The sequence below is a fragment of the Lampetra fluviatilis genome, chromosome 44 (genome assembly GCF_964198595.1).
Source record: "Lampetra fluviatilis chromosome 44, kcLamFluv1.1, whole genome shotgun sequence".
Classification (NCBI taxonomy): Eukaryota; Metazoa; Chordata; class Hyperoartia; order Petromyzontiformes; family Petromyzontidae; genus Lampetra; species Lampetra fluviatilis.
The window spans coordinates 3599815-3620862 of NC_136318.1; the positions used below are offsets into that span (position 1 = coordinate 3599815).

At 58.9% G+C, this 21048-nt stretch overlaps 1 protein-coding gene across 2 annotated transcripts in view; it reads left to right on the forward strand.

Moving 5' to 3' along the window:
- Positions 1–324: 324 nt before the first annotated feature.
- The window catches only part of LOC144947253 (laminin subunit beta-2-like), a 46145-nt gene continuing 25421 nt past the window's right edge, over positions 325–21048 (forward strand). For both annotated transcript variants that reach the window (XM_078876474.1, XM_078876475.1), the window contains exons 1-8: positions 325–591; positions 3726–3789; positions 8515–8702; positions 9380–9518; positions 9851–9924; positions 10082–10270; positions 11851–11914; positions 19608–19810. In XM_078876474.1, coding sequence (XP_078732600.1) covers positions 3765–3789; positions 8515–8702; positions 9380–9518; positions 9851–9924; positions 10082–10270; positions 11851–11914; positions 19608–19810 — 882 coding nt within the window. In that variant the 5' untranslated portion in view covers positions 325–591; positions 3726–3764. The remainder of the gene's footprint in view (positions 592–3725; positions 3790–8514; positions 8703–9379; positions 9519–9850; positions 9925–10081; positions 10271–11850; positions 11915–19607; positions 19811–21048) is intronic.

Sequence of the window (21048 nt, forward strand, 5' to 3'; positions counted from 1 at the left end):
TTAAGTTGGCTTGAACCAAACTAGTTTGAGCCGGTTCCACCCTGTCCAAGCCAAACCGAGTCGGTTTTCGTAGCCCCAAACCAAACCGAACCAGTTCAAACAGAGCCAAACCAAACCGATTTGGTTCGGTTCAAACCGCGGTTTGGTGGTTTGAGCCAAACCGTGCCGACCCCTACCCCCAACCATCACCAACACTGTACTACATTCACCAGCACCTCCACCACCACTTTTTTCCAACCACGCCAGCCGCCCAGCCATGCCCCTCTCATCCCGTGTTCCCCTCCCCCCATGCTCACCCCCCTCCTCCTCCTGACTCCCCCCCTCCCCAATCATCGCCGCTCGCTCCGAGCCCCGCAACGCACAGAGCGACTCTCACACAGAGAGACTTCTCACACAGAGACACACACACAGAGACACACACAGACAGAGAGAGAGAGATACGCTCACACACAGAGAGACACACACAGAGACACACACACAGAGAGACACACACACAGACACACACAGAGACTCTTGCACAGAGACACAGAACCCTCGCCCAATCTCCAGTGGCAAGCCGCGTGCAGCAGAAAACTTCAGGCGAGAGTCGCGGTGAGTGTCACGGGGGGGGGGGGGGGGTCTGTGTGAGAGTCACGTGGGGGGGGGGGGTCTGCGTGAGAGTCACGTGGGGGTCTGTGTGAGAGTCACGTGGAGGGGGGGGTCTGCGTGAGTGTCACGTGGGGGTCTGTGTGAGTGTCACGGGGGGGTCTGCGTGAGTGTCACGTGGGGGGGGGGGGTCTGCGTGAGTGTCACGGGGGGGTCTGCGTGAGTGTCACGTGGGGGGGGGGGGTCTGCGTGAGTGTCACGGGGGGGTCTGCGTGAGTGTCACGTGGGGGGGGGGGTCTGTGTGAGAGTCACGTGGGGGTCTGTGTGAGAGTCACGTGGAGGGGGGGGTCTGCGTGAGTGTCACGTGGGGGGGGGGGGGTCTGCGTGAGTGTCACGGGGGGGGGGGGGGTCTGCGTGAGTGTCACGTGGGGGGGGGTCTGTGTGAGAGTCACGTGGGGGGGGGGGTCTGTGTGAGTGTCACGGGGGGGTCTGCGTGAGTGTCACGTGGGGGGGGGGTCTGCGTGAGTGTCACGTGGGGGGGGGGGTCTGCGTGAGTGTCACGGGGGGGGGGTCTGCGTGAGTGTCACGTGGGGGGGGGGGTCTGCGTGAGAGTCACGTGGGGGGGGGGGTCTGCGTGAGTGTCACGTGGGGGTCTGTGTGAGTGTCACGTGGGGGTCTGCGTGAGAGTCACGTGGGGGGGGGGGTCTGCGTGAGTGTCACGTGGGGGTCTGTGTGAGTGTCACGTGGGGGTCTGCGTGAGAGTCACGTGGGGGGGGGGGGTCTGCGTGAGTGTCACGTGGGGGGGGGGTCTGCGTGAGTGTCACGTGGGGGGGGGTCTGTGTGAGTGTCACGTGGGGGTCTGCGTGAGTGTCACGTGGGGGGGGGGGTCTGTGTGAGTGTCACGGGGGGGTCTGTGTGAGTGTCACGTGGGGGGGGGGTCTGCGTGAGTGTCACGTGGGGAGTCTACGACTCGCCGCAGCGCCAGGCTGGGTCACGGGTCGTCAACTCCGCAGGAGCGGCCCCCATCTGCGTTTCGCACCGACGGGGGCTTTCAGTTCGAGCGCTGCTCACCGCTCCGTGTCACCACCCGGGCGCGGCGGGCGGCTCCCACGAACTCTGCTCGCTCTGCCTTGCCCGCCGATGACCGCCACGCAATGCCGCGGGGTTAACCGCGGACGATGGAGAGGTGGCGCGTGTAGGTGGGGGGTAGAGTGCGGTGTGGGTGCCCTCGTCAGTGTCGAGACGTCTGGCCACCAGTGGAAGAGTCGGAGACTCCACACAGCCCTTCAGAGGTGCTGCCCATAGCTCCCCCGGCAGGATGATGATGACGATTGGTCTCGATGATGATCGTCTCGATGACGATGACGAGTTTCGAGTTCCAAACGAGTGGGAGCCGAGCGGCCAGGCTCTCGCGCACTCGCGACCCCGCCAGCCACACGGACCGCCCTTCCCCGCCCGCCCGCGGGAGCGCATCGCCTCGGCCACACCGCGGACAGCCGCTCACGCCTTTCAGTGCCTCATCAGCAGCGCCGGGCTCGAGCGAGGCACAGTCGCGTCGCCTCTTGCGCTCTGCCGCCAGCAGCACCCTAGGAGGCTATCACAGACGTTGAGTCGTCGTTTGTGACGGTTTCGTGGGTTCGATCCCGACCCTGTAGCCTGCTGTTGTAGATTTGGAGTTTGCGTGTCTCTCTATCAATCATCATCATCACGGTTGCTAGGAGATGTTAACTACCTCGCCTGGTGTACAGGAGGTCATGGGTTCGATCTCGACCCTGACGTCTGCTGCAGTATATTTGGAGTTTGCATGTCTCTCTCTCTCATCATCATCACGGTGGCTAGGAGATGTTAACTACCTCGCCTGGTATACAGGAGGTCGTGGGTTCGATCCCGACCCTGTAGCCAGTATATTTGAAGTTCGCGTGTCTCTCTCACTCCTCGTGGTCGCGTGGCTTTTTCTGCGGGTCCTGCGGTGTTTCCCCCTCCACGTTTAGAATCGACATCGCCACGCGTTCAGAGCGTTTGGTCGCTATCAATGTCCACGTGATGAGTCCACATTTCGTTGGGCTCACGTGTGTGACCGCGCCGCTTCTGAGAAGGAGCTAAGTAGCACAGTGGGCCTTACCTGGTGAAATAAAAAACAATTGTTGGGTATCTTCTTGGTTCTTTCGGTAAAGTCACGTAGAAGGGAAATAATAAAATAATAAAATTAAAACATAATAAAATAATTCTCACGACGTTTCGGTCACAACGCAAGCAGCTGTCCTCAGGTGAAGAACAGGTCTGTCGGGGAGACAGCGTCTGAGGACGGCTGCTTGCGTTGTGGCCGAAACGTCGTGAGAATGATTTAATTATGTTTTATTTTTATTATTTTATTATTTCCCTTCTACGTGACTTTACCGAAAGAACCAAGAAGATGAATCCCTGCAGTCACGAAAGCTTCAAATCGAAATTTAAATTGTTGTGTAGTTTTCACTCCCCCTCTCGCCCAGCACACTAAGGCCCAAAGGTCAGACCCGTCAAGCGACCAGCAACAAAGCGGCACTAAGTTGGAATAGACAAGGACACGTTGTACAATATCATCCATAAGAGGGGTGTTTTTGGGGGTTAGATCGCGTAAATATATAAATGTGTCGTTAAAACCCGCCACCACCCCACACAGCCAACTAGTGAGGGTTGTCACGTAAAACAGAACGTGGCCAATTCGTCACATTTACGCCTCTACAGTGAGGGAAACAAGTATTTGATCCCCTGCTGATTTTGTACGTTTGCCCACTGACAAAGAAATGATCAGTCTATAATTTTAATGGTAGGTTTATTTGAACAGTGAGAGACAGAATAACAACAACAAAATAATAATACTTATTTCCCTCATTAAAATGCAAATCAATTTATAACATTTTTGACATGAGTTTTTCTGAATTTTGTTGTTGTTATTCTGTCTCTCACCGTTCATATAAACCTACCATTAAAATTATAGACTGATCGTTTCTTTGTCAGTGGGCAAACGTACAAATTCAGCAGGGGATCAAGTACTTTTTTCCCTCACTGTATATAAGGAACGAAACAAGTGGACTTCTCCACAAATCTGTCTGTCGAGCGAGAGAGAGAGACGATGATGTCCCTGTCTGTCCCTCCACCAGGACGCGCCCACTGACAGCGACCGGACGGACGGAGCCGCGATGGGGGTCTCTGCCGTCATCCTGGGTGAGTCTCTCTCGCGTCGTCCACCCCTCGGTGCAGCCGCCAGAGTAACACGCAGACAGACCGGGACATCGCCCCCCCCCCCCCCCCACTTGTACAGCGATGCGGACCGCCAACATACGGGGGGGGGAGACCACGACTCCTGCCTGTCCCGTTGGGCGTCTGCGCAAAAAACGAAGAGCTTCATCGCTCATCGGATTCCTCGGGTGTAAAATTAAACGTTCAGAGACCTGTGGATCTCGGCGAGTTCGTTTCCACCCCCCCCCCCCTTTAACCGGTGCCGCTCACCCCCACCGCATCCCTCGTCCGCTTCTGGCGGTGAAGTTTGAGCGTCAAGAGAGAGGGTGGTGGTGGTGATGGGGGTGGTGATGGTCGAGAGGGTGATGGTGGTGGTGATGGGGGTGGTGGGGGTGGTGGTGGTGGGGATCGTGGAGAGGGTGGTGGTGATGGTGGAGAGGGTGGTGGTGGTGATGGTGGTGGTGGTGGTGGAGAGGGTGATGGTGGTGATGGTGGTGGGGGTGGTGGTTGTGTTGGTGGGGTGGGGGACGGTCATCCACATCGTAGCTATCATCGCCACTATCATCACCATTATCGCCATCGTCTTCATTATTTATACCATCGCCATCATCATCGCCACCACCATCGTCACCATCATCATCGGCGCCATCATAGTCGTCATAATTTCTGCCATCGCCATCATCATCGTCGTCACCGTCATCATCGTCGCCATCGTCGTCACCATCATCATCATCGTCACCATCATCATCATCACCATCGTCACCACCATCATCGTCACCACCATCATCGTCACCATCGTCATCACCACCGTCACCGCCTCGTGACCGTGCCCCCCACCGGCCGTGGTTCCTCTCCAGTCTGCGTGTGTCCGGCGTCGTGTTGGTGATCTTCCTGACGCATAAACACAACCTGCAGCAGACTGTTGGGGCAAGTGCTGTTAGCGAGTAGCAGCACCTATGAAGCACACGAGGGGGTGGTGTGGTCAGTACCATGCACGCCCGGCCGCCTTTGTCTCCCCCGGTACTCATGTTTACATACCACACCGGGTACGCCACTGGGGAGATAAAGGCGGCCTGGTATGCAGGAGGCCGTGGGTTCGATCCCGACACTGGCGCCTGCTGTATACTTGTAGTTTGCGTGTTTCTCTCTCTCATCATCATCACGGTGGCTAGGAGATGTTAACTACCTCGCCTGGTATACAGGAGGTCGTGGGTTCGATCCCGACCCTGACAATGCCTGCTGCTGCTGTATAATTGACGTGTGCGTGTCTCTTTCTGTCCCCGTGGTCGCGTGGATTTTTCTCCGGGTCCTCCCGGTTTTTCTCCTCCACATTGAGAAATCCCCCCTTCGTTTAGAGTGTTTGACTGCTGCTATACATTTCCGCGTGATGATGATGGTTGCGATAAGCCACTTCCTTGAGCTATCATTTGCAAAAACACTTTTAGCTCTCTAGATCCGTGGGTCTCACATCTGGTGGAATCAATTAAAGTTGTTTTTTTAGTTCAGTTCAAACGAGAGGGCCGCGGGCGCATTGTCGGCTTGGACCTCCAGCCCGCCCATTCTGGCCACAAACTCCATCTAGGCCCGCAGGGGCGGGGAACGTCCGGCCCGCGGGCCGTATGAGGCCCGCGAAATCATCTGGTGTGGCCCTGCCAAGGCAACCGCAGGCAGGACTCGAAATTCAATAAATCTCGGAGCAAACCTGGAGCAGCAGTTGCGAGTAGCAGCGACATCATCACCAGCAGCTAACATCACACGTCTCGCCAAAGAGAAGCGGTTCCAGCCATCGCATTCGGGGTGAGTTAATTCAATGTTTGACCAAATATAAACGGGCTAATTATTAAGTTGATAATTTTGTATGGCCCGCGAATGATGTTACAAATATCCAAATGGCTCTTGACAGAGAAAAGGTTCCCCACCCCTGTTCTAGGGCCACCACCACCACCCACACCAAGACAAAGATCCCCCGTCTAGCCTTAACAGACTGTAGGGGCAAGTGCTGTTAGCGAGCGCCTATGAAGACCGGCACGGCACACGAGGTGGTTGGTGGCCAACACCACGCCCGGCCGCCTTTGTCTCCCCAGTTGCGATGTTTACACACCGCACCAAGTACTCATTTAAGGCTGAGTCGACCTAGGGGGAGGCCCAGGACCGGTTCGGATAATCGTCACTGGGTGTTGGCCGTGAGCGAGAATCGAACCCGGGTCACCAGGTTCGTAGCGCAGCATAGCACTAACCGCTGCACTACCGCTCCCCACACACCACAACCACCATCACCACCACTCCTCTTTGCTTTCATCAAGAAAACTCATCGCCACAGACTCACCGCCCCCACCGCCCCCCACCGCCCCGCCCCCACCGCCCCCCACCGCTCGTCCTCTGCGCGCGCGTCTGGGAATGCGCTCGTCTCTCTCCCCGGCCGAGGGCCCCCTCCTCCCACGCACCACGTGGGCCGTGGCCCGGCCGGCTGGGGTTTGAAGTGGGGGGGATGGGGGGCGGGGTGGGAGGATAGGGCGGCGGGGGGGATGAGAAGAAAGGGTGGGTGGATGAGGGGGATGAGGGGGGGGCGGGGGAGGGCGGGGCGGGGGACAATTTTCCAGTGCCCCCCCCCCACCGGGGGTTTCCGCCACGAGAGGGTTTTTTTCGTTATCTGATTTTGAAAAAACCCCAAAGGCCTCCCCCTGCCCCTGCTCGTGTTTGCGGGGGGGGGGTAGTGATGGTGGTAGTGATGGTGATGATTGCGGTGGTGGTGGCTGTAGTGGTAGTGGGTAGTGATGGTGGTGGTGGTAGTGATGGTGGTGGTGATGGTAGTGAAGGTGATGATTGCGATGGTGGTGGCTGTAGTGGTAGTGGGTAGTGATGGTGGTAGTGATGGTGGTAGTGATGGTGATGTTTGCAATGGTGGTGGCTGTAGGGGTAGTGGGGAGTGATGGTGGTGGTGGTAGTGATGGTGATGATTGCGATGGTGGTGGCTGTCGTGGTAGTGGGGAATGATGGTGGTGGTGGTGGTAGTGATGATGGTAGTGATGGTGGTGGCTGTAGTGGTAGTGGGGAGTGATGGTGGTAGTGATGGTAGTGGCTGTAGTGGTAGTGGGGAGTGATGGTGGTAGTGATGGTAGTGGCTGTAGTGGTAGTGATGGTGGTGGCTGTAGTGATGGTGGTGGTGGTAGTGATGGTGGTGGTAGTGATGGTGGTGATGTTTGCGATGGTGGTGGCTGTAGTGGTAGTGGGGAGTGATGGTGGTGGTAGTGATGGTGGTAGTGATGGTGGTGGTGATGGTGTTTGCGATGGTGGTGGCTGTAGTGGTAGTGGGGAGTGGTGGTGGTAGTGATGGTGGTAGTGATGGTGGTAGTGATGGTGGTGGTAGTGATGGTGATGGTGGTGGTAGTGATGGTGGTGGTGATGGTGGTAGTGATGGTGGAGGCTGTAGTGGTAGTGGTGGTAGTGATGGTGGTGGTAGTGATGGTGATGGTGGTGGTAGTGATGGTGGTGGTGATGGTGGTAGTGATGGTGGTGGTGGTAGTGATGGTGGTGGTAGTGATGGTGATGGTGGTGGTAGTGATGGTGGTAGTGATGGTGGAGGCTGTAGTGGTGTTTGCGATGATAGTGGCAGGGGCGCTATGAACCCGTCTTCCCAAGTCCGATTCCCAACACCAGCGGCGATTCATTTTAACCGGTCCTGGAGCTCCCCTAGGTCGACTCGGCCTCAAATGAGTACTTTGCGCGGTGTGTAAACATCGTCACAAGGGAGACAAAGGCAGCCGGGCGTGGTGCTGCCCACCCATGGCGCCCGCTACCAGCACTTGCTCCGACAGTCTGATGGTGGTGATAGTGGAGGTCAGCATGATGGTGGTGATTGATGGCTTTGTTGGTGGTAATGGTGGTGGTGGAAATGGTGGTGGTGGAGGAGGGTTTATTCCCCCCTCTGGCCTTTGTTGTGGGGCCATGCGGTGGAATTTATCAAGCCCCTTGCCACCCAGGGATAGTGGGTGGGGTGGGTGGGTGGGGGGTTAATGGGTAGTGGGTGGGGGGGGTTAATGGGTAGTGGGTGGGGTGGGTGGGAGGGCAGTGGAGGAGGGGGTGACCCCTGTAACTATTGACCCCCCCCCCCACACGAGCCCCAAAACGAACGATGCCACGTGATCTGGGGGGGGGGGGGTCAGGGTTCGCTTCTGGAATCGGTTGCACGTCCGTCTCGTTCCGACCCCCTGCTTCGAGTGCGCACCCCCACTGCCCCCCCCCCTGCCCCCCGCCCCCCCCCCCCCATGTGCATCGTGAGCCCATAAAAAAAAATCGACTTTGATGATCAGCAGGGGGGGGGGGGCGGGAATCGGTGGCGCACAGGGACAGACTGCCATCAGCAGCAGCGAGTTCCCCTGGGCGAAAAGCAAAAGCGCAGCTGCGCACTGAAACGATTCGCCGCTCGCCGCAGAGGCTCGCGGTTCAGATCCGGCAGGCCGCCCCGGTCAACATCGCGGCACGCATCCACCGGTAGAACGCCGTCCGCTTGCCAGCGGACCGTCGTACGCGTCCCGCGACGCCATCCCGACCGAGTCGGACGTCATCATCGCGCGACAGCGCTCGCGGTCCAAATTGCGCCGCCCGTTACTCGGTGGGGACAACATCGAACGTGTGGTCGCGGCCGCTCGCCCCCCCCCCCTACCCGCCACGTGAAACCGCCACGTGAACGCGCCCGTCCGTTTCCCGCAGCGGCGTCCGCGCTCCTGGCCCTGCTGGGCCCCGTTTCCGGCGAGCCGGAGATGCCCCACGGCTGCGCGCAGGGCAGCTGCTACCCGGCCACGGGCGACCTGTTGGTGGGGCGCAGCGACCGCCTCGGGGCCTCCTCCACGTGCGGCCTCGCGCAGCCGCAGCCGTACTGCATCGTGAGCCACCTGCAGGTGCGCACGACGCACGACACTCGATGCTCGCCGCTCGCCGTCTGTTTACGAATTCCACGGTGCCACCGTCGGCACCCGGAGTCAAAACAGACCCCACGCAGTCACCGTGCCCACACACACACGCACGTTCAGTCACCGTGCCCACACACACACGCACACGTTCAGTCACGGTGCCCACACGGACTACACCCGTCTGTGAAACACACGAACAAAGCGACCGTAATACGAGTCGAGCCAACGCCTCCGTCCCGACCGGCCAGCGTTGAACGACCCCGCGGCGACACCCCAATTCAGTCGCTTCCAACGCGGGCGCCAAAATTCTCAGCCGCTCTGGATTTAGTTTTTTTGCCGAGGGGGGAGAGAAGGCCCCTGATTGGCCGCCTGCTTCTCGTTCTGATGGCGCGACCCCCGGCGCCGGGAACGGAGCGGCGGGGGGCCCCTCGTTGACGAGCGGCTCGCGAGGAAACCGCGTCGCAGCGACGACGAGCCGACGTCGATGACGTTCCGCGGGTAGAGAGTCGCGTCGCTGCTCGGGAAATCTTCCCGGAGAAGCGAGTCCGCGGGTCGTCCGTGTATGCGAGCCCGGCCTTAATAGGCGCTCGCCAATTCGCTTTTGCGCGGTTTCACGCGGTTTCACGCGGTTTCACGCGGTCACGTGGTCACGTCGCGCCCGGCAGGATGAGAAGAAGTGCTTCACGTGCGACTCGCGCGAGGAGGTGGGCGGCGGCGGCTACGGCGCCCTGAGCCACGGCGTGCACAACGTCATCACGGCCTTCGCCCTCGACCGCAAGAAGGCCTGGTGGCAGAGCGAGAACGGTGCGGCCACACCCGCTCACCCCGCTCACCACGCTCACACCGCTCGCACCGCTCACCTCGCTCACCCCGCTCACCTACTCAACTATTTGCCTGCTCGCCCCTCTCAACTGCTCACCCGGCTCGCTCACTCACTCGCCTGATCAGCCCTCTCGCTCACTCAACCCACTCACCCCGCTCGCTCTGCTCACACCGCTCGCTCACTCACCCGCTCGCTCACTCAACCCGCTCACCCTGCTCGCTTTGCTCACACCGCTCGCCCACTAAACCCGCTCGCTCACCCACTCACCCCAAGTTTCCATGTCGCATGTTCCCATGTTGCGTGTCGCGTGCAGGCGTGGAGAACGTGACCCTGCGTCTCGACCTGGAGGCTGAGTTCCACTTCACCCACCTCATCATGACCTTCAAGGTCAGAGGTCAAAGCGATGGTGGTGGTTGTGATGTTGATGATGATGACGATAACTGTGATGACGGCGGTGATCGTGTTAACTTTACGATAATGACGACGATTCTGTTCTCGTTACGACGACGGCGCTGACGGATGTCCCTTCGCGTGCCGCGTGCAGACGTTCCGCCCGGCGTCGCTGCTCATCGAGCGCTCCGCCGACTTTGGCCGCACGTGGCAGATCTACCGCTACTTCGCCTACGACTGCTCCGCCGCCTTCCCTGGCGTGGCCACGGGGCCGCTGCGCCGCGTGGACGACGTCATCTGCGAGTCGCGATACTCGGACATCGAGCCGTCCACCGAGGGGGAGGCACGGCAACGCCGCCACCGCACACCGCCACGGCACAACAACACCATGGCACATCACTATGGCACAACACACAGCACAACAGCACGTCACAACACACAGCACAACAGCATGGCACAACGCCACGGCACATCAACACGGCACAACAGCATGGCACAACACCACCGCACAACACACAGCACAACAACACGGCACATCACTACGGCACAACACACAGCACAACAGCACAGCACAACACACGGCACAACACACGGCACAACACAAGACGTGCGACCCACATCGCGCACGCGCGCACCCGGGGAGAACCTCGCTGTGCTGATGAGGACACGCGCACGTACACGCGCACGTACACGCGCACGTACACGCGCACGTACACGCGCACGTACACGCGCACGTACACGCGCACGTACACGCGCACGTACACGCGCACGTACACGCGCACGTACATGCGCACGTACATGCGCACGTACACGCGCACGTACACGCGCACGTACACACGCACGTACATGCGCACGTACACGCGCACGTACACGCGCACGTACACACGCACGTACACACGCACGTACACACGCACGTACACACGCACGTACACGCGCACGTACACACGCACGTACACGCGCACGTACACGCGCACGTACACACGCACGTACACACGCACGTACACGCGCACGTACACGCGCACGTACATGCGCACGTACACACGCACGTACACGCGCACGTACACACGCACGTACACACGCACGTACACGCGCACGTACACACGCACGTACACACGCACGTACACGCGCACGTACACACGCACGTACACGCGCACGTACATGCGCACGTACACGCACACGTACACACGCACGTACACACGCACGTACACACGCACGTACACGCGCACGTACACGCACACGTACACACGCACGTACACGCGCACGTACACGCGCACGTACACACGCACGTACACACGCACGTACACACGCACGTACACGCGCACGTACACGCGCACGTACACACGCACGTACACACGCACGTACACGCGCACGTACACACGCACGTACACACGCACGTACACGCGCACGTACACGCGCACGTACACACGCACGTACACACGCACGTACACACGCACGTACACGCGCACGTACACACGCACGTACACACGCACGTACACACGCACGTACACGCGCACGTACACACGCACGTACACACGCACGTACACACGCACGTACACGCGCACGTACACACGCACGTACACACGCACGTACACGCGCACGTACACACGCACGTACACACGCACGTACACACGCACGTACACGCGCACGTACACACGCACGTACACGCGCACGTACACACGCACGTACACACGCACGTACACACGCACGTACACACGCACGTACACACGCACGTACACACGCACGTACACACGCACGTACACACGCACGTACACACGCACGTACACACGCACGTACACGCGCACGTACACGCGCACGTACACGCGCACGTACACACGCACGTACACACGCACTGGGGGTGAGAGCCGGGGGGTCCCCGAGGTGATGTGAGGTGAGCGTGCGGTGGCCCGGTCGGTGTCTCCGCAGGTCATCTTCCGAGTGCTGGACCCGGCCATCAAGATCACCGACCCCTACAGCCCGGCCATCCAGAGTGAGTGACCTCCGGCTTGTGTGATTCTGCGCGTGTGTGTGTGTGCGATTCTGTGTGTGTGTGTGTGTGCGATTCTGTGTGTGTGTGTGCGATTCTGTGTGTGTGTGTGCGATTTTGCGTGTGTGTGATTCCGTCTTCGTCTTTTGAGAGCGGTGGTGCACCGGTTAGCGCGCTGTGCTGTGGACCCGGCGACCTGAATTTGATTCCCATTTGACTCCCGCTCACGGGGCAACACCGACGACAACTATCTAAACCGGACCCCTAGGTCGACTCGGCCTTAAGCGAGTATCTGGTGCGGCGTGTACTCATCGGCGCTGGGGAGATCAAGGCGGCACCGTGGAGCGCCGTGCCCGGCCTCAATAGACGCTCGCTAACCGCCCTGCGCCCGGCATGCTGCAGGATAGTGTTGTGTGCGCAGCTGCGAGAGAGCGGGGCGGTTTGGGATGAGGTTGTGCGTTAGTCCGCTACTCCCTCCCCACCTCCTTCCCCGCCCGCCCCCCCAGGGTCTCATTTAACCCCTTCCCACAGCCCCCACCACCGGCCCCCACCCCCCCCTTACACGTGTGCACCCCCGCCCGCCGTGGCTGATTCAAGGATGCTCGGCCTTCGCGTGGCCTCCGGTCGCACAGCCCCCCTCGTTGCCCAGTGGGAACAACCGAAATAACCCGCAGCACGCGGCACGGCCGAGAGAATGGCGGCGCGTTCTCAAACTATCGACGCGTTTTTATTTTTTTTATTTTACCAGGTAAGGCCCCGATAGAGCTATTGGACGTTTTTGTTTCAGAAGCGACCTGGCCACAAATGGTAGCTGAACGAAGTGGGCTTATCGTGTGGAAATGTATTGCGGTCAAATACTAAATGTGGAGGGAAAAAGCGGAGGACCCGGAATGGAAATCTACGCGACCACGAGACGCCGCAAACTCCAATTATTCAGCAGCAGCAGGCGTCAGGGTCGGGATCGAAATCACGACCTCCTGTATACCAGGCGAGGTAGTTAACATCTCCTAGCCACCGTGATGATGATAAGAGAGAGAGAAACACGCAAACTCCAAATATACAGCAGCAGGCGTCAGGGTCGGGATCGAACCCACGACCTCCTGTACACCAGGCGAGGTAGTTAACATCTCCTAGCCACCGTGATAATGATGATGAAAGAGAGACACGCAGACTCCAATTATTCAGCAGCAGGCGTCAAGGTCGGGATGGCACCCACCACCTCCTGCACACCAGGCGAGGTAGTTCACAATAGGCAGAGGCGCAGCCCTGCAACGGCTGGTTGGCGCCACTGCTGGTCGAAGGAGCCTCCACTGGAGGAAGCTTTTAGAGCCCCTCCCCCTCCTTGCTAGAGGGTGCCTGGCCTCCTCCTCCGCGTTGTACCGCACCGCTGCGCGGTCCACGCTGCTGGGCGGACAGTGCTGCACGAGCGTCCAGAGGTTACGTCCGCCAAACGACGGGTTTCTTGTGCGGGGAGAGGTTGGCAAAAGGCCTGGGGGCGCGGCCTTCATCCAGCAGCGGACCGATCGTGGCGGGGCGAGGAAGCCACGGCGTCGCCATTGCGCACGTTTACCCAGGAGGGCCTCGCAGGCTCACAAGTTTTCCCAAGTTTGGTGTGATCCCAAATTTGAGCGATGGTGGAGGTCGATTTGTTCGGCGTTGGGACCTTTGGCCGACAGCGGTTCCCGCTGTGTGAGTGTGTGTGTGGGTTTAGCTATGGGATGTGGTGGCAGCCGGAGGGAAAACCCCGTGCAGGACAAGGGGGGGAGAACGTACGGACCCCGCGCAGCAAGCGGCACCCGAGTCAGGAATCGAACCTAGGCCCCTCTTGCTGCGAGGCGCCGCCGGTCCCGACAGCTGTAGCCACCAGGCCCGCTCCCCGCCCACGTTGTTGTCGGTACAAGGCGTCAGCATTCACCACAGCGGCCGGGCCCAGCTGGGTCCGAGTTGTGTATTCGGGTTTTTTTTCCGTCCGGCTGCTCATTCTTAATTACTTGCAGAGACATTCCAGAGGTTTGGGAACGTGGGAAGAGTGGCTCCAAGTGTGGTATTTGTCCTCGGTGGGGCGTGGGCCAGAGATGATGCAGTGGGGTGGGGGTTGGATGTTCTGGGCTAGCGCTGGGTGCCTCCCTCGTGGGAACGGCTTTCGCGTGGTTTCTTGATGCACGACATCGCGTGGAGGAGTGGAGAGAGTTTTATGACGAGGGTGTTCTGGCAAATCTGGCAGACTCTTTTTTTGAATTTTGTGCCTCGTGTCCGCGAGGCCACCGGGGAGAGTTGGCTTCAAGTGCGTGCGTGCGTGCGAGCATCACCGGTGACGATGAACGAGTCGTCGTGTAAGACATCGCCACTGGGGAGACAAATGCGGCCGGGCCTTCGTAGGCGCTCGTCGACAGCACTTGTGTGTGTGTGTTTGTGTGTGTGTGTTTGTGTGTGTTTGTGTGTGTGTTTGTGTGTGTGTGTTTGTGTGTGTGTGTTTGTGTGTGTGTTTGTGTGTGTGTTTGTGTGTGTGTTTGTGTGTGTGTGTGTTTGTGTGTGTGTGTTTGTGTGTGTTTGTTTGTGTGTGTTTGTGTGTGTGTGTTTGTGTGTGTGTTTGTGTGTGTGTGTTTGTGTGTTTGTGTGTGTGTGTGTTTGTGTGTGTGTGTTTGTGTGTGTGTGTTTGTGTGTGTGTTTGTGAACGTGAGTCCCGATTCGAACCAAAGAGCTTGACAATTCCGGGTCCAGCCGACCCGTGGGAGGGAAGGTTCGAGATCTGGACTCTGCTTTCTCACCGCACAGCACCATGGGAAGAAATCCCCATGGTGCCTTGCGGGTCCAACACAGTTGTGGGTAGCTGGGGGGGGGGGTGAGAGAGGGGGCTGCGTTGCGAGTGCGTCGATGGGAAGAGAACGGCGCCTCTGTGTTTCACCGCAGAGCAGAACTCACAAGGATGCCACTGTTCGTGCCCACATATGGCCGTTGCGCTCGAGTGGATATTTAGTGACACTGCCTGTGGGGTAGAGACAAGGCGGTTGTGGGTCTCGCTCGGCGCACCACCCCCCCCCCCCCGTATGCTGGCGGTCATGAGCGGAGTTTGGAGAGGTGGGGGGTAATGCAACCCCCCCCCCAAGAAAAAAACTGGTCAACTTTATTAACTTATTTTCAGTAAAAAATATGATAATTGTTTTTTTACACTCTTATCTGTCAACAAAACTGACACTTTTTTTTTTAAACATGACTCCTCGTAAAAAAAGGTGTCAGTTTTGTTGCCAGATAAGAGGGTTAAAGACCAATTAACTTATTTTCAGTAGTTTACAATTAAGATGTAAAAAAAATGTGATTGTCTCGACACGCAATTCCTAATTCGAGGGACAAAGCGAACCCACTGCACCCCCCAAATACAGTAGTCGAACTCCGCCTATGCCGGGGGGGTGGGGGGGGGTCACCACCATCGCATCGCTGGGAACTCTTTTAGGTCGAGACCCGAGAGGTGCCGGGGGGGGGGCGATGTGTGGGGTCGCCGCGTCACGCGTCGGCACACTCGGAGAGGCAAAGACAGACACCGCCACACGCTACACAGAGCCTTGTTCCATGGAGCCTTGCTCCATAGAGCCACGCTACATAGAGCCACGATACATGGAGCCTTGTTCCAGAGCCTTGCTCCATAGAGCCACGCTGCATAGAGCCACGATACACAGAGCCTTGCTCCATGGAGCCACACTACATGGAGCCACGCTGCATGGAGCCTTGCTCCATAGAGCCTTGTTCCATAGAGCCACGCTACACAGAGCCACGATACACAGAGCCTTGTTCCATGGAGCCTTGTTCCATAGAGCCACGCTACACGGAGCCACGATACACAGAGCCTTGTTCCATGGAGCCTTGTTCCATAGAGCCACGATACATGGAGCCACGCTACATGGAGCCTTGTTCGCGCTGTTGGGGGTGGTGGGGTCAAGCGCCGTTAGCGAGCGGAGCCCGTGAAGGCGGCGGGCACGGCGCGCGAGCCGGTGCGGTGACCTGCACCCGGCCCCCTTTGTCTCCCCCCCCGTGCTGACGTTTCACGCCACTGCACTGTCCACAAGAATGCACTCCCTTCCTCTCCCTCTCCCACACGCGCTCACGCAGTCACTCCGCACACGCGAAGCGGCGGCTCTCTCACACAATCACCCACGGCACTCGCTCTTTCCTCGCTGTTTGAAGTGGATACTGGGGGGGCGGGAGGGGAGAAGTGGGGGGGGGGCGACTTTGACACACACACAAAAACAAACACTGCTCTCTACTTTTCCACACCCAACTGCGACCCCCAACCCAATCCCACCACCCTCTCCTCTCCCACTCTACCACCAACCACCACCACCGCGCAGTGTCGGATTATGTTATAAAGGGGTCCTAAATAAAAAAACATGTAAATATGAAAACACACACATTTCTTACTTGCACAGTAAAGTAATTGTATTTTTTTCATTTGCTATACAAACGGATAATACGACCAATCGCTAACCTTCGACACCCAGTCGTTCATAAAAGTTGAAGGCGGTATAGTACTATAGTAACAGAGCAAGTGCAGAATCACTGAACCGGAATTGATAGCTCGAAAGCATTTAGCGCGGGGCCCTTGAAAGTGCGGGCCCGTGGCTACTACACATGTAGCTGCTACTACACATGTAGCTACATGTGTAGTAGTAGCTACTACACGTGTAGTAGTAGCTACTACAGGTGTAGCTACTACACATGTAGCTACTACAAATGAGTAGCTACTACATATGATGTAGCTACTACACGTGTAGTAGTAGCTACATCATGTGTAGTAGTAGTTACTACACGTGAAGCTACTACACTACTACTACACGTGTAGCTACTACATATACAAGTAGCTACATTATGTAGTAGCTAATGTAGCTACTTGTGCTACTGGGATAATCCGGCACCGCCACCACGATCACAAAGACAAAGATCCCCCGAATAGCTTCAAAATAGTTGGGGCAAGTGCTGTTGGCGAGTAGCACTATGAAGGCCGGCACGGTACACGAGGATGGTGGATGGCCACGCCCGGCTGCCTTTGTCTCCCCAGTGCTGATGTTTTACACATCGCACCGGGTATTCATTTGAGGCTGAGTCGACCTAAGGGAGGCCCGAGACGGGCTCAGATAATAATCGTCACCAGTGTTGGTCGTGAGCGGGAATCGAACTCGGCTCCGCTGGGTTCGTAGGGCAGCGCGCTAACCGCTACACCACCGCTCCCCCACCACCCCCACCACCACCCCCCCCACCACCATCACCTCCACCACCCCCACTCCACCACCACCCCCACCACCATCACCTCCACTCCACCACCCCCACCACCATCTCCTCCACTCCACCACCCCCACTCCACCACCCCCACCCCCACTCCACCACCCCCACCACCATCTCCTCCACTCCACCACCACCACCCCCACACAGCCTCCCAATCCAAACATCCTCTCCCCCTCTCCTCTCCCCCTCCCCAACCCCACCACCAACCCACAGTCTCTAAAAGCCCCAGCCTTGAAAGGAACCTTGTTTGGAAATGGAACCTGTTTACACCGCGCTTACCCCCCCCCCAGCACACACGCACGTCTACAAAGACAAAGACCCCCCGTGTAGCCTAAACAGGCTTTTGGGGCAAGTGCTGTTGGCGAGCGGCACCTATGAAGGCCGGCACGGCACACGAGGGGGTGGGTGGCCAGCACCACGCCCGGCCGGCCGCCTTTGTCTCCCCAGTGCTGATGTTTTACACACCGCACCGGGTCCTCGTTTGAGTCTGAGTCGACCTGGGGGAGGCTCAGCACCGGCTCAAGTAGTCGTCACCGGTGTTTGTGACCGTGAGAGGAAATCAAACTCGGGTCGCCGGGTTCGTAGCGCAGCGCTCACCGCTGCGCCACCGCTCCCCAATGCGCACTTGTTCGATGGTTCCTCGTCGTTGTTCAAGTCCCGCTGTCTACTCACCTCGAAGGTGGCACTCCCCATTACAACAAAGACAAAGATTACCCCCCCCCACCCCGCCCGTGTAGCCTTCACAGACTTGTCAGGGCAAGTGCTGTTAGCGAGCAGCACCTATGAAGGCCGGCACAGCACACGAGGGGGTGGGTTGCCAGCACCACGCCCTACCGCCTTTGTCTCCCGACTGCGCACCGAGGGGGAGGCCCAGGACCGGTTCAGATAAATCGTCACCGGGTGTTTATGACCGTGAGCGGGAATCGAACTCGGGTGTCCGGGTTCGTGACCGTCGCGCCACCGCCCCACGGCGCTCTGCAGGTGTACGGGCGACGTGCCCGTCACCGCAGCACGGGTCCCTGCGGATGTCCACGTCCCCCAGCGGCACAAGCGCCGCCCTTCCGTTCTATTCCTGGATCCGGACGGATGACGGCAGAGGCCGCGGCTCGACCCTGAATCTAGCCAAGGGGCGGGCGGCCTCGCCGAGTTGCTGTGGCCTCGCCGAGTCGCTGTGGCCTTCGACTAACGAGGGGGGGGGGGGAGACGTTGGGCTTGCGGGTTGGCGAAGGTCACCGCGAGCTCGTCGCTTCGTTCTCGAATTCTTCGGGCCACCGACGCGTGAGAGAGCGGTCGCTCGCTCCTGAACACTGCCCTCATCGCCTGAACACTGCCCTCATCGCCTGAACACTGCCCTCATCGGGCTCGGGATCTTTGTTGAAGACTGCAGGAGGAACTCGATGAGCTGCGAAGCGCTTTTTCACACATGTCCAGTGGGGGGGGGGGTCAGCGAGTTGCAGCAAGAAACAAAACAACAAACGCAATAGGAGTGTGAAGAATAGCAACGGTAGGCAAATAAGAAATGTTTTAAAATAAAGTATTTTTATTTTACTAGGCGAAGCCCACTGAGCTGTTGGCTTTTCTTTTTTTCAAATGTGACCTGGCCACAAATGATAGCCCAACGAAGCGACTTATCGTGTGGAAATTTATAGCAGCCAAATAATTTGAATAATCTCAGCGCATGTTTTCAAAATGCACGCGACCACGGGGAGAGAGAGACGTGCAAACTCCAACTATACAGCTGCGGGCGTCAGGGTCGGGATCGAACCCACGACTTCCTGCATAGCGGGCGAGGGAGAGCAGGTTTCACCTGGTGAGTTTAGAGACCACATCTAGCAGCGGTTAGATCCGCGACGTTTCGCGATGGGGAACCCCAGGGATGCCATCGCGTGGCCGGTCCAGACCAGGCGATTTGTAACGTGACCGGCTGGCCGCGGGAACCCCACACGCGCCGTGGCCGTCTCGTCCGTTCAGCGATGTTCATTTAGCGCGGACACATCGCGTCACGATCGGCCGCGATCTCTCCACTGCTCGATCAGGGCCTCTCTAAGCCGTCGACATCCCTCGGGACCTTGCGATGCGACAGTCCGTCGATCTCCTGCGCGCCAGCTGGTTCTACCGCTCCCATCTCCGTGTTGGACGCGCTCTCGGTATCGCCCCCCGCCGCCGCCTCTGGCTGCCGCTCTGTCGTTCCTCTCGACCGCCGGCCCTCGTTCCACCCGAGCGGCCGGCGCCGTCACGCCCGCTCGCCCTCTCGCTCTCTCGACCGTCGCGGCGATCGTTCGAGTAGTCGACGCGACGCGGCACGGTCACGGCGTGCGGTCGCTGGATCGCCGATTCGTTGCGAGCCTCCTGTGGACTAACTCGACCGCTCGTGTCCCACGGCCCCCAACCCTCCTCCGCTCCGCGCGTCGCCGCGGCCCAGGCCTGCTGAAGATCACGAACCTGCGCATCAACTTCACGCGGCTGCACACGCTGGGGGACAACCTGCTGGACTCGCGCGTCGAGATCAAGGAGAAGTACTACTACGCGCTGTACGAGCTCGTCGTGCGCGGCAACTGCTTCTGCTACGGCCACGCGAGCGAGTGCGCGCCCATCGACGGCGTGCGCGGGGACGTCGACGGCATGGTGGGTGCACGCGGATCACGCGCACACGGACACGCGCACGCACGTGGACACGCACACGGACACGCGCACGGACGGACACACGCACACGGACACGCGCACGGACGGACACACGCACACACACGCACGCACGCGCACGCACAGACACGCGCACGCACGTGCACACGCACGCCCAGGCCAGGCCCGCTCTTGTCTCTGCAGCGCCGCTGTTTACACACTGCACCGGGAATTCATTTGAGGCCGAGTTGACCTAGTGGAGGCCCAGCGCCAGTCTAAAACTAATTTTTATTTCAGCAGGTTATGCCCACTGAGCTATGTGGCTCTTCTTCAGAAGCGATCTGGCTACAGATGATAGCTCAAGGAAGTGGCTTATCACGTGACAATTTGTAGCAGCAGCCCAATACTCTGAACGCGTGGCGACGTTGATTCTAAATGTGGAGGGGGAAACCGGAGGACCCGGAGAAAATCCACGTGACCACGGGGAGAGAGAGAGACACGCAAACTCCAAATATACAGCAGCAGACGTCAGGGTCAGGATCAAACCCACAACCTCCTGTATACCAGGCGAGGTAGTTAACATCTCCTAGCCGCCGTGGTGCCCCCAGTCAAACATTCACTGCCGACGTTTTTCGGGAACATAACTCAGCTTGCGGTGCGCTAGCCACTGCCCCACCGCTCCCCACCAAACAAAGACAAAGATCCCCCGCATAGCCTGTAACAGACTGTAGGGGCAAGTGCTGTTAGGGAGCACCTACGACACACGCACACCGTGACGCGCCGCACGCCCGTGCCACTGCTCGCGGCACATCTCCTCTGCTGGGGCCTCTCGGTTCGTCCGGTGAGAGGTCCGGTGGTGGAAATTCCCAGAAGCCCTCACATTCCGGCGGAGCAGCCAGGCGCACCTGCGCCGGGGCGCACCTGCGGAGCGTGCCGGCGTCTGTAATCTTGGCAGCTGCGGCCGCATTGTTTGCGTTGTTTTGTTCTCGGGCTTTCAAGGAAAAATCCGAGCGAGCGGCCGATGGGTTAGCGATAGCGGCGGCGGCGGCGGCGGCACAAAGACGCGCCGATCGCGCGCGCGGAGCCGGAGAGAGATTCGAGATGCGAGCGAAGCAAAGGTCACACGCAACAAGTTGATGGAGTGGGCAGAGGCCGTGCGTGTGGGAGGGACGCAGGCACGGAATCACGACGCTGGGATAACGGGGTGCACGGGAGAGGGGGAGCAGTAGTGTAGTGGTTAGCAC